Source organism: Hydractinia symbiolongicarpus, chromosome 3, assembly GCF_029227915.1.
Source record: "Hydractinia symbiolongicarpus strain clone_291-10 chromosome 3, HSymV2.1, whole genome shotgun sequence".
Taxonomy (NCBI): domain Eukaryota; kingdom Metazoa; phylum Cnidaria; class Hydrozoa; order Anthoathecata; family Hydractiniidae; genus Hydractinia; species Hydractinia symbiolongicarpus.
Genome location: NC_079877.1, coordinates 4,037,926 through 4,053,702, shown reverse-complemented (window position 1 = coordinate 4,053,702; position 15,777 = coordinate 4,037,926). Strand labels below are relative to the sequence as shown.

Below are 15,777 nucleotides of genomic sequence, written 5' to 3'. Positions count from 1 at the left end.
TAATAAGAAATGTTAATAGCATGTTAAACAGGGAAACGTATCCCTAGTTGTCAAAACAGGGTTACGTTGACGTAAATTTTGAAGCATATTAGAAAATTCTTTTTTTTTATCTCTTCATCCCTGACAAAAAAGGCGCACGATGCAGCGCGTATTGGTACTTAAATCCGCAAAATCGACCGTGTCTTGTGTGAATGGACACCTTCTAGATGTGATGTAGTACGCAACAAAAATAGTTTCGACATGTGAGTTATCTAAAACAACAAGACATTGTCAGAACGTCGTATAATGAACAATCCAATGATCTAGGATTGGCAACGCATCCTTCTGATGGAATTTAGCTCTTTTGTTTCATATTCATTGAAATTGAAGGGAATATCACCTTCACCGCGAAAGAACGATCTCTTGAAAGTATAACACGCATGTATGATTGGGAATTGTTGGTTTGGTCACCGAAGACAAGAATAACTCGTGTGTGATTCGTGTGCACCCTAGTCCTACACCACTCCGATAAAAACCTTCCGTTTATTCAACAATCAACAATGATCTTCATAGACCGTGTCAACATATTTCAAAGCGAAACCCACAAGAGTTTAAACGGTGAATGCTACATGCACAATATCTTCCCCGGAGGCGAATTTACGTTGTAATTTGTAAACGGCCATCTTGATTATAAGCACTCATTAATTACAGTAATTAGAGAGAAAAGAGCGTATAAAGAAGGCTTTGACATGAATTGGACTAATACGATTCGCGCACCGACGAAATAAGAGCCGGAATCATGAGGAAATATCAGATTTACGTGATTTGTTTTGTTGTTTTGGCTTTTGCCGCTGCCACAGGTATTTTAATGCTTCTTCATTGCAATTGCCGTCAATGTTTCGTCGCAATAATAAAAAAATTGCATTTGTTCTTAATTTTTCAGCTACAAGAGTTTGCAGCAACAGAAATATCTTGTGCTCTGTGGTTAGATCAACTAGTTGTTCAAAGAAAATCGTTTCCAGTCATTGCCCAAGGCTTTGCAACACATGTGGAGGTAATACGGCTTCTTACACTTGAGGGGGTTGTCATTGCATTTTAGTTGTGAATCTACCTAATTTGTTTCGTAATAGCAAAATGTCGAAACATAAAGGCGTCAATGCGCGTTGATTGTGGCTACCATGGAATTAGTCCGTTGGATTGCTTGAGAAAGGGATGTTGTTATGGCGAATTAAAGGTGGCTGGCCCGTGGTGTTATCATCGAAAAGGTAAATTTTCGACTATGTTTTCGGCATTAACACTGACAATTTGGGCCACTAATTATTTCTCAAAATACTCTAGCAAACTGTCCCATGATTGAAGCAAACAAACGTGAAGATTGTGGTTACCCTGGGATAAGCAAATCAGATTGCGTCAAAAAAGGATGCTGTTACAACGCGATCAAGGAAAAGGGACCGTGGTGTTATTACAGGTAAGGTAAGTTGTTCCGCTCTTACTGATTAGGTATTTTGAAAGCATTGTGTACTCTTCCATCCGTAATTTTAGAAAAATGCCGGAAAATAGCAGCAACAAGACGTCATGATTGTGGTTATCCAGGCATAACGAAGCGGGCATGCGAGAAGAAAGGCTGTTGTTATAGTGAATTGCTAAACCAAAGTGGACCGTGGTGCTACCACCGCCTAGGTAAGCATAGAAGTACGCTCTCCACATTCGTCGCAAAATAACATAATGCGCGATCCTTAAAGTTTTTACTGCTGGTTTGTGTTGAATTTTCGTTAGAAAAATGTCTGCGCAAAGCAACAGAACGTGACGACTGCGGCTATCCTGGTATAACAGAATTCGAATGCATGAAAAGAGGTTGCTGCTATAATTCATTGCCCGGTCGTGGGCCATGGTGTTATTACCGATGAGGTAAAAGTCGCGAACACTTTTGTAAGCAAGTCATTTCGGGCCACGAGCTTAATATGTACTTCCTTTCGTTTAGATACGAGGACCTTCGGAAGATTATATGCGAACTTTAGTGTACTCATTGTTGTAAAAATATGTTGTCAAATAAATACCTCTAATATATGAACTTTTCCTTCCCAATAAGATCCAGTAGGAGATGAATGATTTGACTGCCAATTTTCTTTTTGTCATGTCGCTGCAGCCAAACACATTTGAATTATTGCATAGGGTGCCTTGAGTGTCCGTATTTGATGAAAGGAGTAGTAAGCGTTATTTAGTAAAGCCTGAAATCTTCTGGCGCCGCCATACCCAGAATCGCAATGCAACCGTGCAAGCGTGGCGTGAGCATTTCTATCCAAGGCGTTATTAACCGGATAATGCCGTTTTTTGCTACTTTGTCAACTTGGCAATTCTGTCTCATTCGGAGCCACAATTTTGATAGTCAAAAATGTCAGGGCGGATACGGAAAGCATAAATCTAAATACAAAAAGGCTACTTTTGCGGGCGTTATTAATACAACATAAAATAACTTGTCTATCTGTACCGAGAAAGTTTATGCGAGGTCAAAAGCATAGACCGAACATGCGAGGTCGCTACGCTGACCGAGAGTAATATTTCTCGTAAGATGACAAGGTTGTAAAAAAAATAGAGAACTTTCCATTTGAGTTTTATTGTTTCAATTTTTCAAATACATGTTTATCACATAAATTCGACGTTGTTTTGCTTGTTTTTCATTGTGCTGTTAATGTTTTTAAAAGCATTTTCTTTTATCTGCGACACCGAACGTGGAACATGTTTTTCTGATTCTGACGGAGTGAATCGTGATTTAGGATTTACTGCAACTTCATTTTTCAGTGTGGATGTGTTTGGCTATTTTTTCCAATGTTATTTGTATGCATTTATAGTTATTAATATGTATGTTACAAGGTCAAAAGTTGCACCGGGCTGTATGAAGCTCGTCGTTGAGGCTTTTACCCAATCAGTGCTGTGGATTTCCCGTATATACTGATTTAAAATAGCTATCAGTAAATAATACTGTATAAGGCCCGCTAGTGCCGTTTATAACCAAGCCGTTATCGAGGGTATATAAATGACAGCGCAGGGGCATTAATGAAAAGTCATGGGATAAAAATACTTAACGTCCAATTGAAGCAGTGACGTTAAACGCACGTATTTCATTTCGACTACTCATCTCCAGCATTGTTCTTAATAAGAAATGTTAATAGTATGTTAAACAGGGAAACGTATCCCTAGTTGTCAAAACAGGGTTACGTTGACGTAAATTTTGAAGCATATTAGAAAATTCTTTTTTTTTATCTCTTCATCCCTGACAAAAAAGGCGCACGATGCAGCGCGTATTGGTACTTAAATCCGCAAAATCGACCGTGTCTTGTGTGAATGGACACCTTCTAGATGTGATGTAGTACGCAACAAAAATAGTTTCGACATGTGAGTTATCTAAAACAACAAGACATTGTCAGAACGTCGTATAATGAACAATCCAATGATCTAGGATTGGCAACGCATCCTTCTGATGGAATTTAGCTCTTTTGTTTCATATTCATTGAAATTGAAGGGAATATCACCTTCACCGCGAAAGAACGATCTCTTGAAAGTATAACACGCATGTATGATTGGGAATTGTTGGTTTGGTCACCGAAGACAAGAATAACTCGTGTGTGATTCGTGTGCACCCTAGTCCTACACCACTCCGATAAAAACCTTCCGTTTATTCAACAATCAACAATGATCTTCATAGACCGTGTCAACATATTTCAAAGCGAAACCCACAAGAGTTTAAACGGTGAATGCTACATGCACAATATCTTCCCCGGAGGCGAATTTACGTTGTAATTTGTAAACGGCCATCTTGATTATAAGCACTCATTAATTACAGTAATTAGAGAGAAAAGAGCGTATAAAGAAGGCTTTGACATGAATTGGACTAATACGATTCGCGCACCGACGAAATAAGAGCCGGAATCATGAGGAAATATCAGATTTACGTGATTTGTTTTGTTGTTTTGGCTTTTGCCGCTGCCACAGGTATTTTAATGCTTCTTCATTGCAATTGCCGTCAATGTTTCGTCGCAATAATAAAAAAATTGCATTTGTTCTTAATTTTTCAGCTACAAGAGTTTGCAGCAACAGAAATATCTTGTGCTCTGTGGTTAGATCAACTAGTTGTTCAAAGAAAATCGTTTCCAGTCATTGCCCAAGGCTTTGCAACACATGTGGAGGTAATACGGCTTCTTACACTTGAGGGGGTTGTCATTGCATTTTAGTTGTGAATCTACCTAATTTGTTTCGTAATAGCAAAATGTCGAAACATAAAGGCGTCAATGCGCGTTGATTGTGGCTACCATGGAATTAGTCCGTTGGATTGCTTGAGAAAGGGATGTTGTTATGGCGAATTAAAGGTGGCTGGCCCGTGGTGTTATCATCGAAAAGGTAAATTTTCGACTATGTTTTCGGCATTAACACTGACAATTTGGGCCACTAATTATTTCTCAAAATACTCTAGCAAACTGTCCCATGATTGAAGCAAACAAACGTGAAGATTGTGGTTACCCTGGGATAAGCAAATCAGATTGCGTCAAAAAAGGATGCTGTTACAACGCGATCAAGGAAAAGGGACCGTGGTGTTATTACAGGCAAGGTAAGTTGTTCCGCTCTTACTGATTAGGTATTTTGAAAGCATTGTGTACTCTTCCATCCGTAATTTTAGAAAAATGCCGGAAAATAGCAGCAACAAGACGTCATGATTGTGGTTATCCAGGCATAACGAAGCGGGCATGCGAGAAGAAAGGCTGTTGTTATAGTGAATTGCTAAACCAAAGTGGACCGTGGTGCTACCACCGCCTAGGTAAGCATAGAAGTACGCTCTCCACATTCGTCGCAAAATAAGATAATGCGCGATCCTTAAAGTTTTTACTGCTGGTTTGTGTTGAATTTTCGTTAGAAAAATGTCTGCGCAAAGCAACAGAACGTGACGACTGCGGCTATCCTGGTATAACAGAATTCGAATGCATGAAAAGAGGTTGCTGCTATAATTCATTGCCCGGTCGTGGGCCATGGTGTTATTACCGATGAGGTAAAAGTCGCGAACACTTTTGTAAGCAAGTCATTTCGGGCCACGAGCTTAATATGTACTTCCTTTCGTTTAGATACGAGGACCTTCGGAAGATTATATGCGAACTTTAGTGTACTCATTGTTGTAAAAATATGTTGTCAAATAAATACCTCTAATATATGAACTTTTCCTTCCCAATAAGATCCAGTAGGAGATGAATGATTTGACTGCCAATTTTCTTTTTGTCATGTCGCTGCAGCCAAACACATTTGAATTATTGCATAGGGTGCCTTGAGTGTCCGTATTTGATGAAAGGAGTAGTAAGCGTTATTTAGTAAAGCCTGAAATCTTCTGGCGCCGCCATACCCAGAATCGCAATGCAACCGTGCAAGCGTGGCGTGAGCATTTCTATCCAAGGCGTTTTTAACCGGATAAAGCCGTTTTTTGCTACTTTGTCAACTTGGCAATTCTGTCTCATTCGGAGCCACAATTTTGATAGTCAAAAATGTCAGGGCGGATACGGAAAGCATAAATCTAAATACAAAAAGGCTACTTTTGCGGGCGTTATTAATACAACATAAAATAACTTGTCTATCTGTACCGAGAAAGTTTATGCGAGGTCAAAAGCATAGACCGAACATGCGAGGTCGCTACGCTGACCGAGAGTAATATTTCTCGTAAGATGACAAGGTTGTAAAAAAAATAGAGAACTTTCCATTTGAGTTTTATTGTTTCAATTTTTCAAATACATGTTTATCACATAAATTCGACGTTGTTTTGCTTGTTTTTCATTGTGCTGTTAATGTTTTTAAAAGCATTTTCTTTTATCTGCGACACCGAACGTGGAACATGTTTTTCTGATTCTGACGGAGTGAATCGTGATTTAGGATTTACTGCAACTTCATTTTTCAGTGTGGATGTGTTTGGCTATTTTTTCCAATGTTATTTGTATGCATTTATAGTTATTAATATGTATGTTACAAGGTCAAAAGTTGCACCGGGCTGTATGAAGCTCGTCGTTGAGGCTTTTACCCAATCAGTGCTGTGGATTTCCCGTATATACTGATTTAAAATAGCTATCAGTAAATAATACTGTATAAGGCCCGCTAGTGCCGTTTATAACCAAGCCGTTATCGAGGGTATATAAATGACAGCGCAGGGGCATTAATGAAAAGTCATGGGATAAAAATACTTAACGTCCAATTGAAGCAGTGACGTTAAACGCACGTATTTCATTTCGACTCCTCATCTCCAGCATTGTTCTTAATAAGAAATGTTAATAGCATGTTAAACAGGGAAACGTATCCCTAGTTGTCAAAACAGGGTTACGTTGACGTAAATTTTGAAGCATATTAGAAAATTTTTTTTTTTTATCTCTTCATCCCTGACAAAAAAGGCGCACGATGCAGCGCGTATTGGTACTTAAATCCGCAAAATCGACCGTGTCTTGTGTGAATGGACACCTTCTAGATGTGATGTAGTACGCAACAAAAATAGTTTCGACATGTGAGTTATCTAAAACAACAAGACATTGTCAGAACGTCGTATAATGAACAATCCAATGATCTAGGATTGGCAACGCATCCTTCTGATGGAATTTAGCTCTTTTGTTTCATATTCATTGAAATTGAAGGGAATATCACCTTCACCGCGAAAGAACGATCTCTTGAAAGTATAACACGCATGTATGATTGGGAATTGTTGGTTTGGTCACCGAAGACAAGAATAACTCGTGTGTGATTCGTGTGCACCCTAGTCCTACACCACTCCGATAAAAACCTTCCGTTTATTCAACAATCAACAATGATCTTCATAGACCGTGTCAACATATTTCAAAGCGAAACCCACAAGAGTTTAAACGGTGAATGCTACATGCACAATATCTTCCCCGGAGGCGAATTTACGTTGTAATTTGTAAACGGCCATCTTGATTATAAGCACTCATTAATTACAGTAATTAGAGAGAAAAGAGCGTATAAAGAAGGCTTTGACATGAATTGGACTAATACGATTCGCGCACCGACGAAATAAGAGCCGGAATCATGAGGAAATATCAGATTTACGTGATTTGTTTTGTTGTTTTGGCTTTTGCCGCTGCCACAGGTATTTTAATGCTTCTTCATTGCAATTGCCGTCAATGTTTCGTCGCAATAATAAAAAAATTGCATTTGTTCTTAATTTTTCAGCTACAAGAGTTTGCAGCAACAGAAATATCTTGTGCTCTGTGGTTAGATCAACTAGTTGTTCAAAGAAAATCGTTTCCAGTCATTGCCCAAGGCTTTGCAACACATGTGGAGGTAATACGGCTTCTTACACTTGAGGGGGTTGTCATTGCATTTTAGTTGTGAATCTACCTAATTTGTTTCGTAATAGCAAAATGTCGAAACATAAAGGCGTCAATGCGCGTTGATTGTGGCTACCATGGAATTAGTCCGTTGGATTGCTTGAGAAAGGGATGTTGTTATGGCGAATTAAAGGTGGCTGGCCCGTGGTGTTATCATCGAAAAGGTAAATTTTCGACTATGTTTTCGGCATTAACACTGACAATTTGGGCCACTAATTATTTCTCAAAATACTCTAGCAAACTGTCCCATGATTGAAGCAAACAAACGTGAAGATTGTGGTTACCCTGGGATAAGCAAATCAGATTGCGTCAAAAAAGGATGCTGTTACAACGCGATCAAGGAAAAGGGACCGTGGTGTTATTACAGGCAAGGTAAGTTGTTCCGCTCTTACTGATTAGGTATTTTGAAAGCATTGTGTACTCTTCCATCCGTAATTTTAGAAAAATGCCGGAAAATAGCAGCAACAAGACGTCATGATTGTGGTTATCCAGGCATAACGAAGCGGGCATGCGAGAAGAAAGGCTGTTGTTATAGTGAATTGCTAAACCAAAGTGGACCGTGGTGCTACCACCGCCTAGGTAAGCATAGAAGTACGCTCTCCACATTCGTCGCAAAATAACATAATGCGCGATCCTTAAAGTTTTTACTGCTGGTTTGTGTTGAATTTTCGTTAGAAAAATGTCTGCGCAAAGCAACAGAACGTGACGACTGCGGCTATCCTGGTATAACAGAATTCGAATGCATGAAAAGAGGTTGCTGCTATAATTCATTGCCCGGTCGTGGGCCATGGTGTTATTACCGATGAGGTAAAAGTCGCGAACACTTTTGTAAGCAAGTCATTTCGGGCCACGAGCTTAATATGTACTTCCTTTCGTTTAGATACGAGGACCTTCGGAAGATTATATGCGAACTTTAGTGTACTCATTGTTGTAAAAATATGTTGTCAAATAAATACCTCTAATATATGAACTTTTCCTTCCCAATAAGATCCAGTAGGAGATGAATGATTTGACTGCCAATTTTCTTTTTGTCATGTCGCTGCAGCCAAACACATTTGAATTATTGCATAGGGTGCCTTGAGTGTCCGTATTTGATGAAAGGAGTAGTAAGCGTTATTTAGTAAAGCCTGAAATCTTCTGGCGCCGCCATACCCAGAATCGCAATGCAACCGTGCAAGCGTGGCGTGAGCATTTCTATCCAAGGCGTTATTAACCGGATAATGCCGTTTTTTGCTACTTTGTCAACTTGGCAATTCTGTCTCATTCGGAGCCACAATTTTGATAGTCAAAAATGTCAGGGCGGATACGGAAAGCATAAATCTAAATACAAAAAGGCTACTTTTGCGGGCGTTATTAATACAACATAAAATAACTTGTCTATCTGTACCGAGAAAGTTTATGCGAGGTCAAAAGCATAGACCGAACATGCGAGGTCGCTACGCTGACCGAGAGTAATATTTCTCGTAAGATGACAAGGTTGTAAAAAAAATAGAGAACTTTCCATTTGAGTTTTATTGTTTCAATTTTTCAAATACATGTTTATCACATAAATTCGACGTTGTTTTGCTTGTTTTTCATTGTGCTGTTAATGTTTTTAAAAGCATTTTCTTTTATCTGCGACACCGAACGTGGAACATGTTTTTCTGATTCTTACGGAGTGAATCGTGATTTAGGATTTACTGCAACTTCATTTTTCAGTGTGGATGTGTTTGGCTATTTTTTCCAATGTTATTTGTATGCATTTATAGTTATTAATATGTATGTTACAAGGTCAAAAGTTGCACCGGGCTGTATGAAGCTCGTCGTTGAGGCTTTTACCCAATCAGTGCTGTGGATTTCCCGTATATACTGATTTAAAATAGCTATCAGTAAATAATACTGTATAAGGCCCGCTAGTGCCGTTTATAACCAAGCCGTTATCGAGGGTATATAAATGACAGCGCAGGGGCATTAATGAAAAGTCATGGGATAAAAATACTTAACGTCCAATTGAAGCAGTGACGTTAAACGCACGTATTTCATTTCGACTACTCATCTCCAGCATTGTTCTTAATAAGAAATGTTAATAGCATGTTAAACAGGGAAACGTATCCCTAGTTGTCAAAACAGGGTTACGTTGACGTAAATTTTGAAGCATATTAGAAAATTCTTTTTTTTTATCTCTTCATCCCTGACAAAAAAGGCGCACGATGCAGCGCGTATTGGTACTTAAATCCGCAAAATCGACCGTGTCTTGTGTGAATGGACACCTTCTAGATGTGATGCAGTACGCAACAAAAATAGTTTCGACATGTGAGTTATCTAAAACAACAAGACATTGTCAGAACGTCGTATAATGAACAATCCAATGATCTAGGATTGGCAACGCATCCTTCTGATGGAATTTAGCTCTTTTGTTTCATATTCATTGAAATTGAAGGGAATATCACCTTCACCGCGAAAGAACGATCTCTTGAAAGTATAACACGCATGTATGATTGGGAATTGTTGGTTTGGTCACCGAAGACAAGAATAACTCGTGTGTGATTCGTGTGCACCCTAGTCCTACACCACTCCGATAAAAACCTTCCGTTTATTCAACAATCAACAATGATCTTCATAGACCGTGTCAACATATTTCAAAGCGAAACCCACAAGAGTTTAAACGGTGAATGCTACATGCACAATATCTTCCCCGGAGGCGAATTTACGTTGTAATTTGTAAACGGCCATCTTGATTATAAGCACTCATTAATTACAGTAATTAGAGAGAAAAGAGCGTATAAAGAAGGCTTTGACATGAATTGGACTAATACGATTCGCGCACCGACGAAACAAGAGCCGGAATCATGAGGAAATATCAGATTTACGTGATTTGTTTTGTTGTTTTGGCTTTTGCCGCTGCCACAGGTATTTTAATGCTTCTTCATTGCAATTGCCGTCAATGTTTCGTCGCAATAATAAAAAAATTGCATTTGTTCTTAATTTTTCAGCTACAAGAGTTTGCAGCAACAGAAATATCTTGTGCTCTGTGGTTAGATCAACTAGTTGTTCAAAGAAAATCGTTTCCAGTCATTGCCCAAGGCTTTGCAACACATGTGGAGGTAATACGGCTTCTTACACTTGAGGGGGTTGTCATTGCATTTTAGTTGTGAATCTACCTAATTTGTTTCGTAATAGCAAAATGTCGAAACATAAAGGCGTCAATGCGCGTTGATTGTGGCTACCATGGAATTAGTCCGTTGGATTGCTTGAGAAAGGGATGTTGTTATGGCGAATTAAAGGTGGCTGGCCCGTGGTGTTATCATCGAAAAGGTAAATTTTCGACTATGTTTTCGGCATTAACACTGACAATTTGGGCCACTAATTATTTCTCAAAATACTCTAGCAAACTGTCCCATGATTGAAGCAAACAAACGTGAAGATTGTGGTTACCCTGGGATAAGCAAATCAGATTGCGTCAAAAAAGGATGCTGTTACAACGCGATCAAGGAAAAGGGACCGTGGTGTTATTACAGGCAAGGTAAGTTGTTCCGCTCTTACTGATTAGGTATTTTGAAAGCATTGTGTACTCTTCCATCCGTAATTTTAGAAAAATGCCGGAAAATAGCAGCAACAAGACGTCATGATTGTGGTTATCCAGGCATAACGAAGCGGGCATGCGAGAAGAAAGGCTGTTGTTATAGTGAATTGCTAAACCAAAGTGGACCGTGGTGCTACCACCGCCTAGGTAAGCATAGAAGTACGCTCTCCACATTCGTCGCAAAATAACATAATGCGCGATCCTTAAAGTTTTTACTGCTGGTTTGTGTTGAATTTTCGTTAGAAAAATGTCTGCGCAAAGCAACAGAACGTGACGACTGCGGCTATCCTGGTATAACAGAATTCGAATGCATGAAAAGAGGTTGCTGCTATAATTCATTGCCCGGTCGTGGGCCATGGTGTTATTACCGATGAGGTAAAAGTCGCGAACACTTTTGTAAGCAAGTCATTTCGGGCCACGAGCTTAATATGTACTTCCTTTCGTTTAGATACGAGGACCTTCGGAAGATTATATGCGAACTTTAGTGTACTCATTGTTGTAAAAATATGTTGTCAAATAAATACCTCTAATATATGAACTTTTCCTTCCCAATAAGATCCAGTAGGAGATGAATGATTTGACTGCCAATTTTCTTTTTGTCATGTCGCTGCAGCCAAACACATTTGAATTATTGCATAGGGTGCCTTGAGTGTCCGTATTTGATGAAAGGAGTAGTAAGCGTTATTTAGTAAATCTTCTGGCGCCACCATACCCAGAATCGCAATGCAACCGTGCAAGCGTGGCGTGAGCATTTCTATCCAAGGCGTTATTAACCGGATAATGCCGTTTTTTGCTACATCGTCAACTTGGCAATTCTGTCTCATTCGGAGCCACAATTTTGATAGTCAAAAATGTCAGGGCGGATACGGAAAGCATAAATCTAAATACAAAAAGGCTACTTTTGCGGGCGTTATTAATACAACATAAAATAACTTGTCTATCTGTACCGAGAAAGTTTATGCGAGGTCAAAAGCATAGACCGAACATGCGAGGTCGCTACGCTGACCGAGAGTAATATTTCTCGTAAGATGACAAGGTTGTAAAAAAAATAGAGAACTTTCCATTTGAGTTTTATTGTTTCAATTTTTCAAATACATGTTTATCACATAAATTCGACGTTGTTTTGCTTGTTTTTCATTGTGCTGTTAATGTTTTTAAAAGCATTTTCTTTTATCTGCGACACCGAACGTGGAACATGTTTTTCTGATTCTGACGGAGTGAATCGTGATTTAGGATTTACTGCAACTTCATTTTTCAGTGTGGATGTGTTTGGCTATTTTTTCCAATGTTATTTGTATGCATTTATAGTTATTAATATGTATGTTACAAGGTCAAAAGTTGCACCGGGCTGTATGAAGCTCGTCGTTGAGGCTTTTACCCAATCAGTGCTGTGGATTTCCCGTATATACTGATTTAAAATAGCTATCAGTAAATAATACTGTATAAGGCCCGCTAGTGCCGTTTATAACCAAGCCGTTATCGAGGGTATATAAATGACAGCGCAGGGGCATTAATGAAAAGTCATGGGATAAAAATACTTAACGTCCAATTGAAGCAGTGACGTTAAACGCACGTATTTCATTTCGACTACTCATCTCCAGCATTGTTCTTAATAAGAAATGTTAATAGCATGTTAAACAGGGAAACGTATCCCTAGTTGTCAAAACAGGGTTACGTTGACGTAAATTTTGAAGCATATTAGAAAATTCTTTTTTTTTATCTCTTCATCCCTGACAAAAAAGGCGCACGATGCAGCGCGTATTGGTACTTAAATCCGCAAAATCGACCGTGTCTTGTGTGAATGGACACCTTCTAGATGTGATGTAGTACGCAACAAAAATAGTTTCGACATGTGAGTTATCTAAAACAACAAGACATTGTCAGAACGTCGTATAATGAACAATCCAATGATCTAGGATTGGCAACGCATCCTTCTGATGGAATTTAGCTCTTTTGTTTCATATTCATTGAAATTGAAGGGAATATCACCTTCACCGCGAAAGAACGATCTCTTGAAAGTATAACACGCATGTATGATTGGGAATTGTTGGTTTGGTCACCGAAGACAAGAATAACTCGTGTGTAATTCGTGTGCACCCTAGTCCTACACCACTCCGATAAAAACCTTCCGTTTATTCAACAATCAACAATGATCTTCATAGACCGTGTCAACATATTTCAAAGCGAAACCCACAAGAGTTTAAACGGTGAATGCTACATGCACAATATCTTCCCCGGAGGCGAATTTACGTTGTAATTTGTAAACGGCCATCTTGATTATAAGCACTCATTAATTACAGTAATTAGAGAGAAAAGAGCGTATAAAGAAGGCTTTGACATGAATTGGACTAATACGATTCGCGCACCGACGAAATAAGAGCCGGAATCATGAGGAAATATCAGATTTACGTGATTTGTTTTGTTGTTTTGGCTTTTGCCGCTGCCACAGGTATTTTAATGCTTCTTCATTGCAATTGCCGTCAATGTTTCGTCGCAATAATAAAAAAATTGCATTTGTTCTTAATTTTTCAGCTACAAGAGTTTGCAGCAACAGAAATATCTTGTGCTCTGTGGTTAGATCAACTAGTTGTTCAAAGAAAATCGTTTCCAGTCATTGCCCAAGGCTTTGCAACACATGTGGAGGTAATACGGCTTCTTACACTTGAGGGGGTTGTCATTGCATTTTAGTTGTGAATCTACCTAATTTGTTTCGTAATAGCAAAATGTCGAAACATAAAGGCGTCAATGCGCGTTGATTGTGGCTACCATGGAATTAGTCCGTTGGATTGCTTGAGAAAGGGATGTTGTTATGGCGAATTAAAGGTGGCTGGTCCGTGGTGTTATCATCGAAAAGGTAAATTTTCGACTATGTTTTCGGCATTAACACTGACAATTTGGGCCACTAATTATTTCTCAAAATACTCTAGCAAACTGTCCCATGATTGAAGCAAACAAACGTGAAGATTGTGGTTACCCTGGGATAAGCAAATCAGATTGCGTCAAAAAAGGATGCTGTTACAACGCGATCAAGGAAAAGGGACCGTGGTGTTATTACAGGCAAGGTAAGTTGTTCCGCTCTTACTGATTAGGTATTTTGAAAGCATTGTGTACTCTTCCATCCGTAATTTTAGAAAAATGCCGGAAAATAGCAGCAACAAGACGTCATGATTGTGGTTATCCAGGCATAACGAAGCGGGCATGCGAGAAGAAAGGCTGTTGTTATAGTGAATTGCTAAACCAAAGTGGACCGTGGTGCTACCACCGCCTAGGTAAGCATAGAAGTACGCTCTCCACATTCGTCGCAAAATAACATAATGCGCGATCCTTAAAGTTTTTTACTGCTGGTTTGTGTTGAATTTTCGTTAGAAAAATGTCTGCGCAAAGCAACAGAACGTGACGACTGCGGCTATCCTGGTATAACAGAATTCGAATGCATGAAAAGAGGTTGCTGCTATAATTCATTGCCCGGTCGTGGGCCATGGTGTTATTACCGATGAGGTAAAAGTCGCGAACACTTTTGTAAGCAAGTCATTTCGGGCCACGAGCTTAATATGTACTTCCTTTCGTTTAGATACGAGGACCTTCGGAAGATTATATGCGAACTTTAGTGTACTCATTGTTGTAAAAATATGTTGTCAAATAAATACCTCTAATATATGAACTTTTCCTTCCCAATAAGATCCAGTAGGAGATGAATGATTTGACTGCCAATTTTCTTTTTGTCATGTCGCTGCAGCCAAACACATTTGAATTATTGCATAGGGTGCCTTGAGTGTCCGTATTTGATGAAAGGAGTAGTAAGCGTTATTTAGTAAAGCCTGAAATCTTCTGGCGCCGCCATACCCAGAATCGCAATGCAACCGTGCAAGCGTGGCGTGAGCATTTCTATCCAAGGCGTTATTAACCGGATAATGCCGTTTTTTGCTACTTTGTCAACTTGGCAATTCTGTCTCATTCGGAGCCACAATTTTGATAGTCAAAAATGTCAGGGCGGATACGGAAAGCATAAATCTAAATACAAAAAGGCTACTTTTGCGGGCGTTATTAATACAACATAAAATAACTTGTCTATCTGTACCGAGAAAGTTTATGCGAGGTCAAAAGCATAGACCGAACATGCGAGGTCGCTACGCTGACCGAGAGTAATATTTCTCGTAAGATGACAAGGTTGTAAAAAAAATAGAGAACTTTCCATTTGAGTTTTATTGTTTCAATTTTTCAAATACATGTTTATCACATAAATTCGACGTTGTTTTGCTTGTTTTTCATTGTGCTGTTAATGTTTTTAAAAGCATTTTCTTTTATCTGCGACACCGAACGTGGAACATGTTTTTCTGATTCTGACGGAGTGAATCGTGATTTAGGATTTACTGCAACTTCATTTTTCAGTGTGGATGTGTTTGGCTATTTTTTCCAATGTTATTTGTATGCATTTATAGTTATTAATATGTATGTTACAAGGTCAAAAGTTGCACCGGGCTGTATGAAGCTCGTCGTTGAGGCTTTTACCCAATCAGTGCTGTGGATTTCCCGTATATACTGATTTAAAATAGCTATCAGTAAATAATACTGTATAAGGCCCGCTAGTGCCGTTTATAACCAAGCCGTTATCGAGGGTATATAAATGACAGCGCAGGGGCATTAATGAAAAGTCATGGGATAAAAATACTTAACGTCCAATTGAAGCAGTGACGTTAAACGCACGTATTTCATTTCGACTACTCATCTCCAGCATTGTTCTTAATAAGAAATGTTAATAGCATGTTAAACAGGGAAACGTATCCCTAGTTGTCAAAACAGGGTTACGTTGACGTAAATTTTGAAGCATATTAGAAAATTCTTTTTTTTTATCTCTTCATCCCTGACAAAAAAGGC

General features: G+C 39.0%; 5 protein-coding genes and 1 long non-coding RNA gene across 6 annotated transcripts; all 6 read left to right on the top strand.

Annotated features, from left to right (window-relative positions):
• Positions 1-691: 691 nt before the first annotated feature.
• Positions 692-1,466, top strand: LOC130635370 (trefoil factor 2-like). Its single transcript, XM_057444703.1, has 4 exons — positions 692-839; positions 923-1,033; positions 1,110-1,244; positions 1,318-1,466. Exons 1-4 carry the CDS (start codon positions 779-781, stop codon positions 1,449-1,451), a joined length of 441 nt encoding a protein of 146 aa, XP_057300686.1. The 5' UTR covers positions 692-778; the 3' UTR covers positions 1,452-1,466.
• A 53-nt stretch (positions 1,467-1,519) lies between these two features.
• On the top strand, positions 1,520-2,132 carry LOC130635371 (uncharacterized). Its single transcript, XR_008982150.1, has 3 exons — positions 1,520-1,659; positions 1,756-1,887; positions 1,961-2,132. It is a non-coding gene; the product is annotated as an uncharacterized LOC130635371 (long non-coding RNA).
• A 1,691-nt stretch (positions 2,133-3,823) lies between these two features.
• LOC130635369 (putative gastrointestinal growth factor xP4) lies at positions 3,824-5,612 on the top strand. The gene is made up of 7 exons (XM_057444702.1): positions 3,824-3,969; positions 4,053-4,163; positions 4,240-4,374; positions 4,448-4,582; positions 4,652-4,789; positions 4,886-5,017; positions 5,091-5,612. Exons 1-6 carry the CDS (start codon positions 3,909-3,911, stop codon positions 5,014-5,016), a joined length of 711 nt encoding a protein of 236 aa, XP_057300685.1. The 5' UTR covers positions 3,824-3,908; the 3' UTR covers position 5,017; positions 5,091-5,612.
• Positions 5,613-6,953: 1,341 nt separating this feature from the next.
• LOC130635368 (putative gastrointestinal growth factor xP4) lies at positions 6,954-8,409 on the top strand. The gene is made up of 7 exons (XM_057444700.1): positions 6,954-7,099; positions 7,183-7,293; positions 7,370-7,504; positions 7,578-7,712; positions 7,782-7,919; positions 8,016-8,147; positions 8,221-8,409. Exons 1-6 carry the CDS (start codon positions 7,039-7,041, stop codon positions 8,144-8,146), a joined length of 711 nt encoding a protein of 236 aa, XP_057300683.1. The 5' UTR covers positions 6,954-7,038; the 3' UTR covers position 8,147; positions 8,221-8,409.
• A 1,734-nt stretch (positions 8,410-10,143) lies between these two features.
• LOC130635367 (putative gastrointestinal growth factor xP4) lies at positions 10,144-11,596 on the top strand. The gene is made up of 7 exons (XM_057444699.1): positions 10,144-10,229; positions 10,313-10,423; positions 10,500-10,634; positions 10,708-10,842; positions 10,912-11,049; positions 11,146-11,277; positions 11,351-11,596. Exons 1-6 carry the CDS (start codon positions 10,169-10,171, stop codon positions 11,274-11,276), a joined length of 711 nt encoding a protein of 236 aa, XP_057300682.1. The 5' UTR covers positions 10,144-10,168; the 3' UTR covers position 11,277; positions 11,351-11,596.
• Positions 11,597-13,203: 1,607 nt separating this feature from the next.
• On the top strand, positions 13,204-15,774 carry LOC130635366 (putative gastrointestinal growth factor xP4). The gene is made up of 7 exons (XM_057444698.1): positions 13,204-13,351; positions 13,435-13,545; positions 13,622-13,756; positions 13,830-13,964; positions 14,034-14,171; positions 14,269-14,400; positions 14,474-15,774. Exons 1-6 carry the CDS (start codon positions 13,291-13,293, stop codon positions 14,397-14,399), a joined length of 711 nt encoding a protein of 236 aa, XP_057300681.1. The 5' UTR covers positions 13,204-13,290; the 3' UTR covers position 14,400; positions 14,474-15,774.
• The last annotated feature ends 3 nt before the right edge of the window (positions 15,775-15,777 follow it).

Coding starts and splice junctions, on each gene's coding strand:
- LOC130635370 (XM_057444703.1), top strand. CDS start 779: ATGAGGAAATATCAGATTTACGTGATTTGTTTTGTTGTTTTGGCTTTT. Junction 1,034..1,109: donor GCTTTGCAACACATGTGGAG/GTAATACGGCTT, acceptor GTTTCGTAATAG/CAAAATGTCGAAACATAAAG. Junction 1,245..1,317: donor GTGGTGTTATCATCGAAAAG/GTAAATTTTCGA, acceptor AAAATACTCTAG/CAAACTGTCCCATGATTGAA.
- LOC130635369 (XM_057444702.1), top strand. CDS start 3,909: ATGAGGAAATATCAGATTTACGTGATTTGTTTTGTTGTTTTGGCTTTT. Junction 4,375..4,447: donor GTGGTGTTATCATCGAAAAG/GTAAATTTTCGA, acceptor AAAATACTCTAG/CAAACTGTCCCATGATTGAA. Junction 4,790..4,885: donor GTGGTGCTACCACCGCCTAG/GTAAGCATAGAA, acceptor AATTTTCGTTAG/AAAAATGTCTGCGCAAAGCA.
- LOC130635368 (XM_057444700.1), top strand. CDS start 7,039: ATGAGGAAATATCAGATTTACGTGATTTGTTTTGTTGTTTTGGCTTTT. Junction 7,294..7,369: donor GCTTTGCAACACATGTGGAG/GTAATACGGCTT, acceptor GTTTCGTAATAG/CAAAATGTCGAAACATAAAG. Junction 7,505..7,577: donor GTGGTGTTATCATCGAAAAG/GTAAATTTTCGA, acceptor AAAATACTCTAG/CAAACTGTCCCATGATTGAA.
- LOC130635367 (XM_057444699.1), top strand. CDS start 10,169: ATGAGGAAATATCAGATTTACGTGATTTGTTTTGTTGTTTTGGCTTTT. Junction 10,230..10,312: donor GGCTTTTGCCGCTGCCACAG/GTATTTTAATGC, acceptor TTAATTTTTCAG/CTACAAGAGTTTGCAGCAAC. Junction 10,635..10,707: donor GTGGTGTTATCATCGAAAAG/GTAAATTTTCGA, acceptor AAAATACTCTAG/CAAACTGTCCCATGATTGAA.
- LOC130635366 (XM_057444698.1), top strand. CDS start 13,291: ATGAGGAAATATCAGATTTACGTGATTTGTTTTGTTGTTTTGGCTTTT. Junction 13,757..13,829: donor GTGGTGTTATCATCGAAAAG/GTAAATTTTCGA, acceptor AAAATACTCTAG/CAAACTGTCCCATGATTGAA. Junction 13,965..14,033: donor GTGGTGTTATTACAGGCAAG/GTAAGTTGTTCC, acceptor CCGTAATTTTAG/AAAAATGCCGGAAAATAGCA.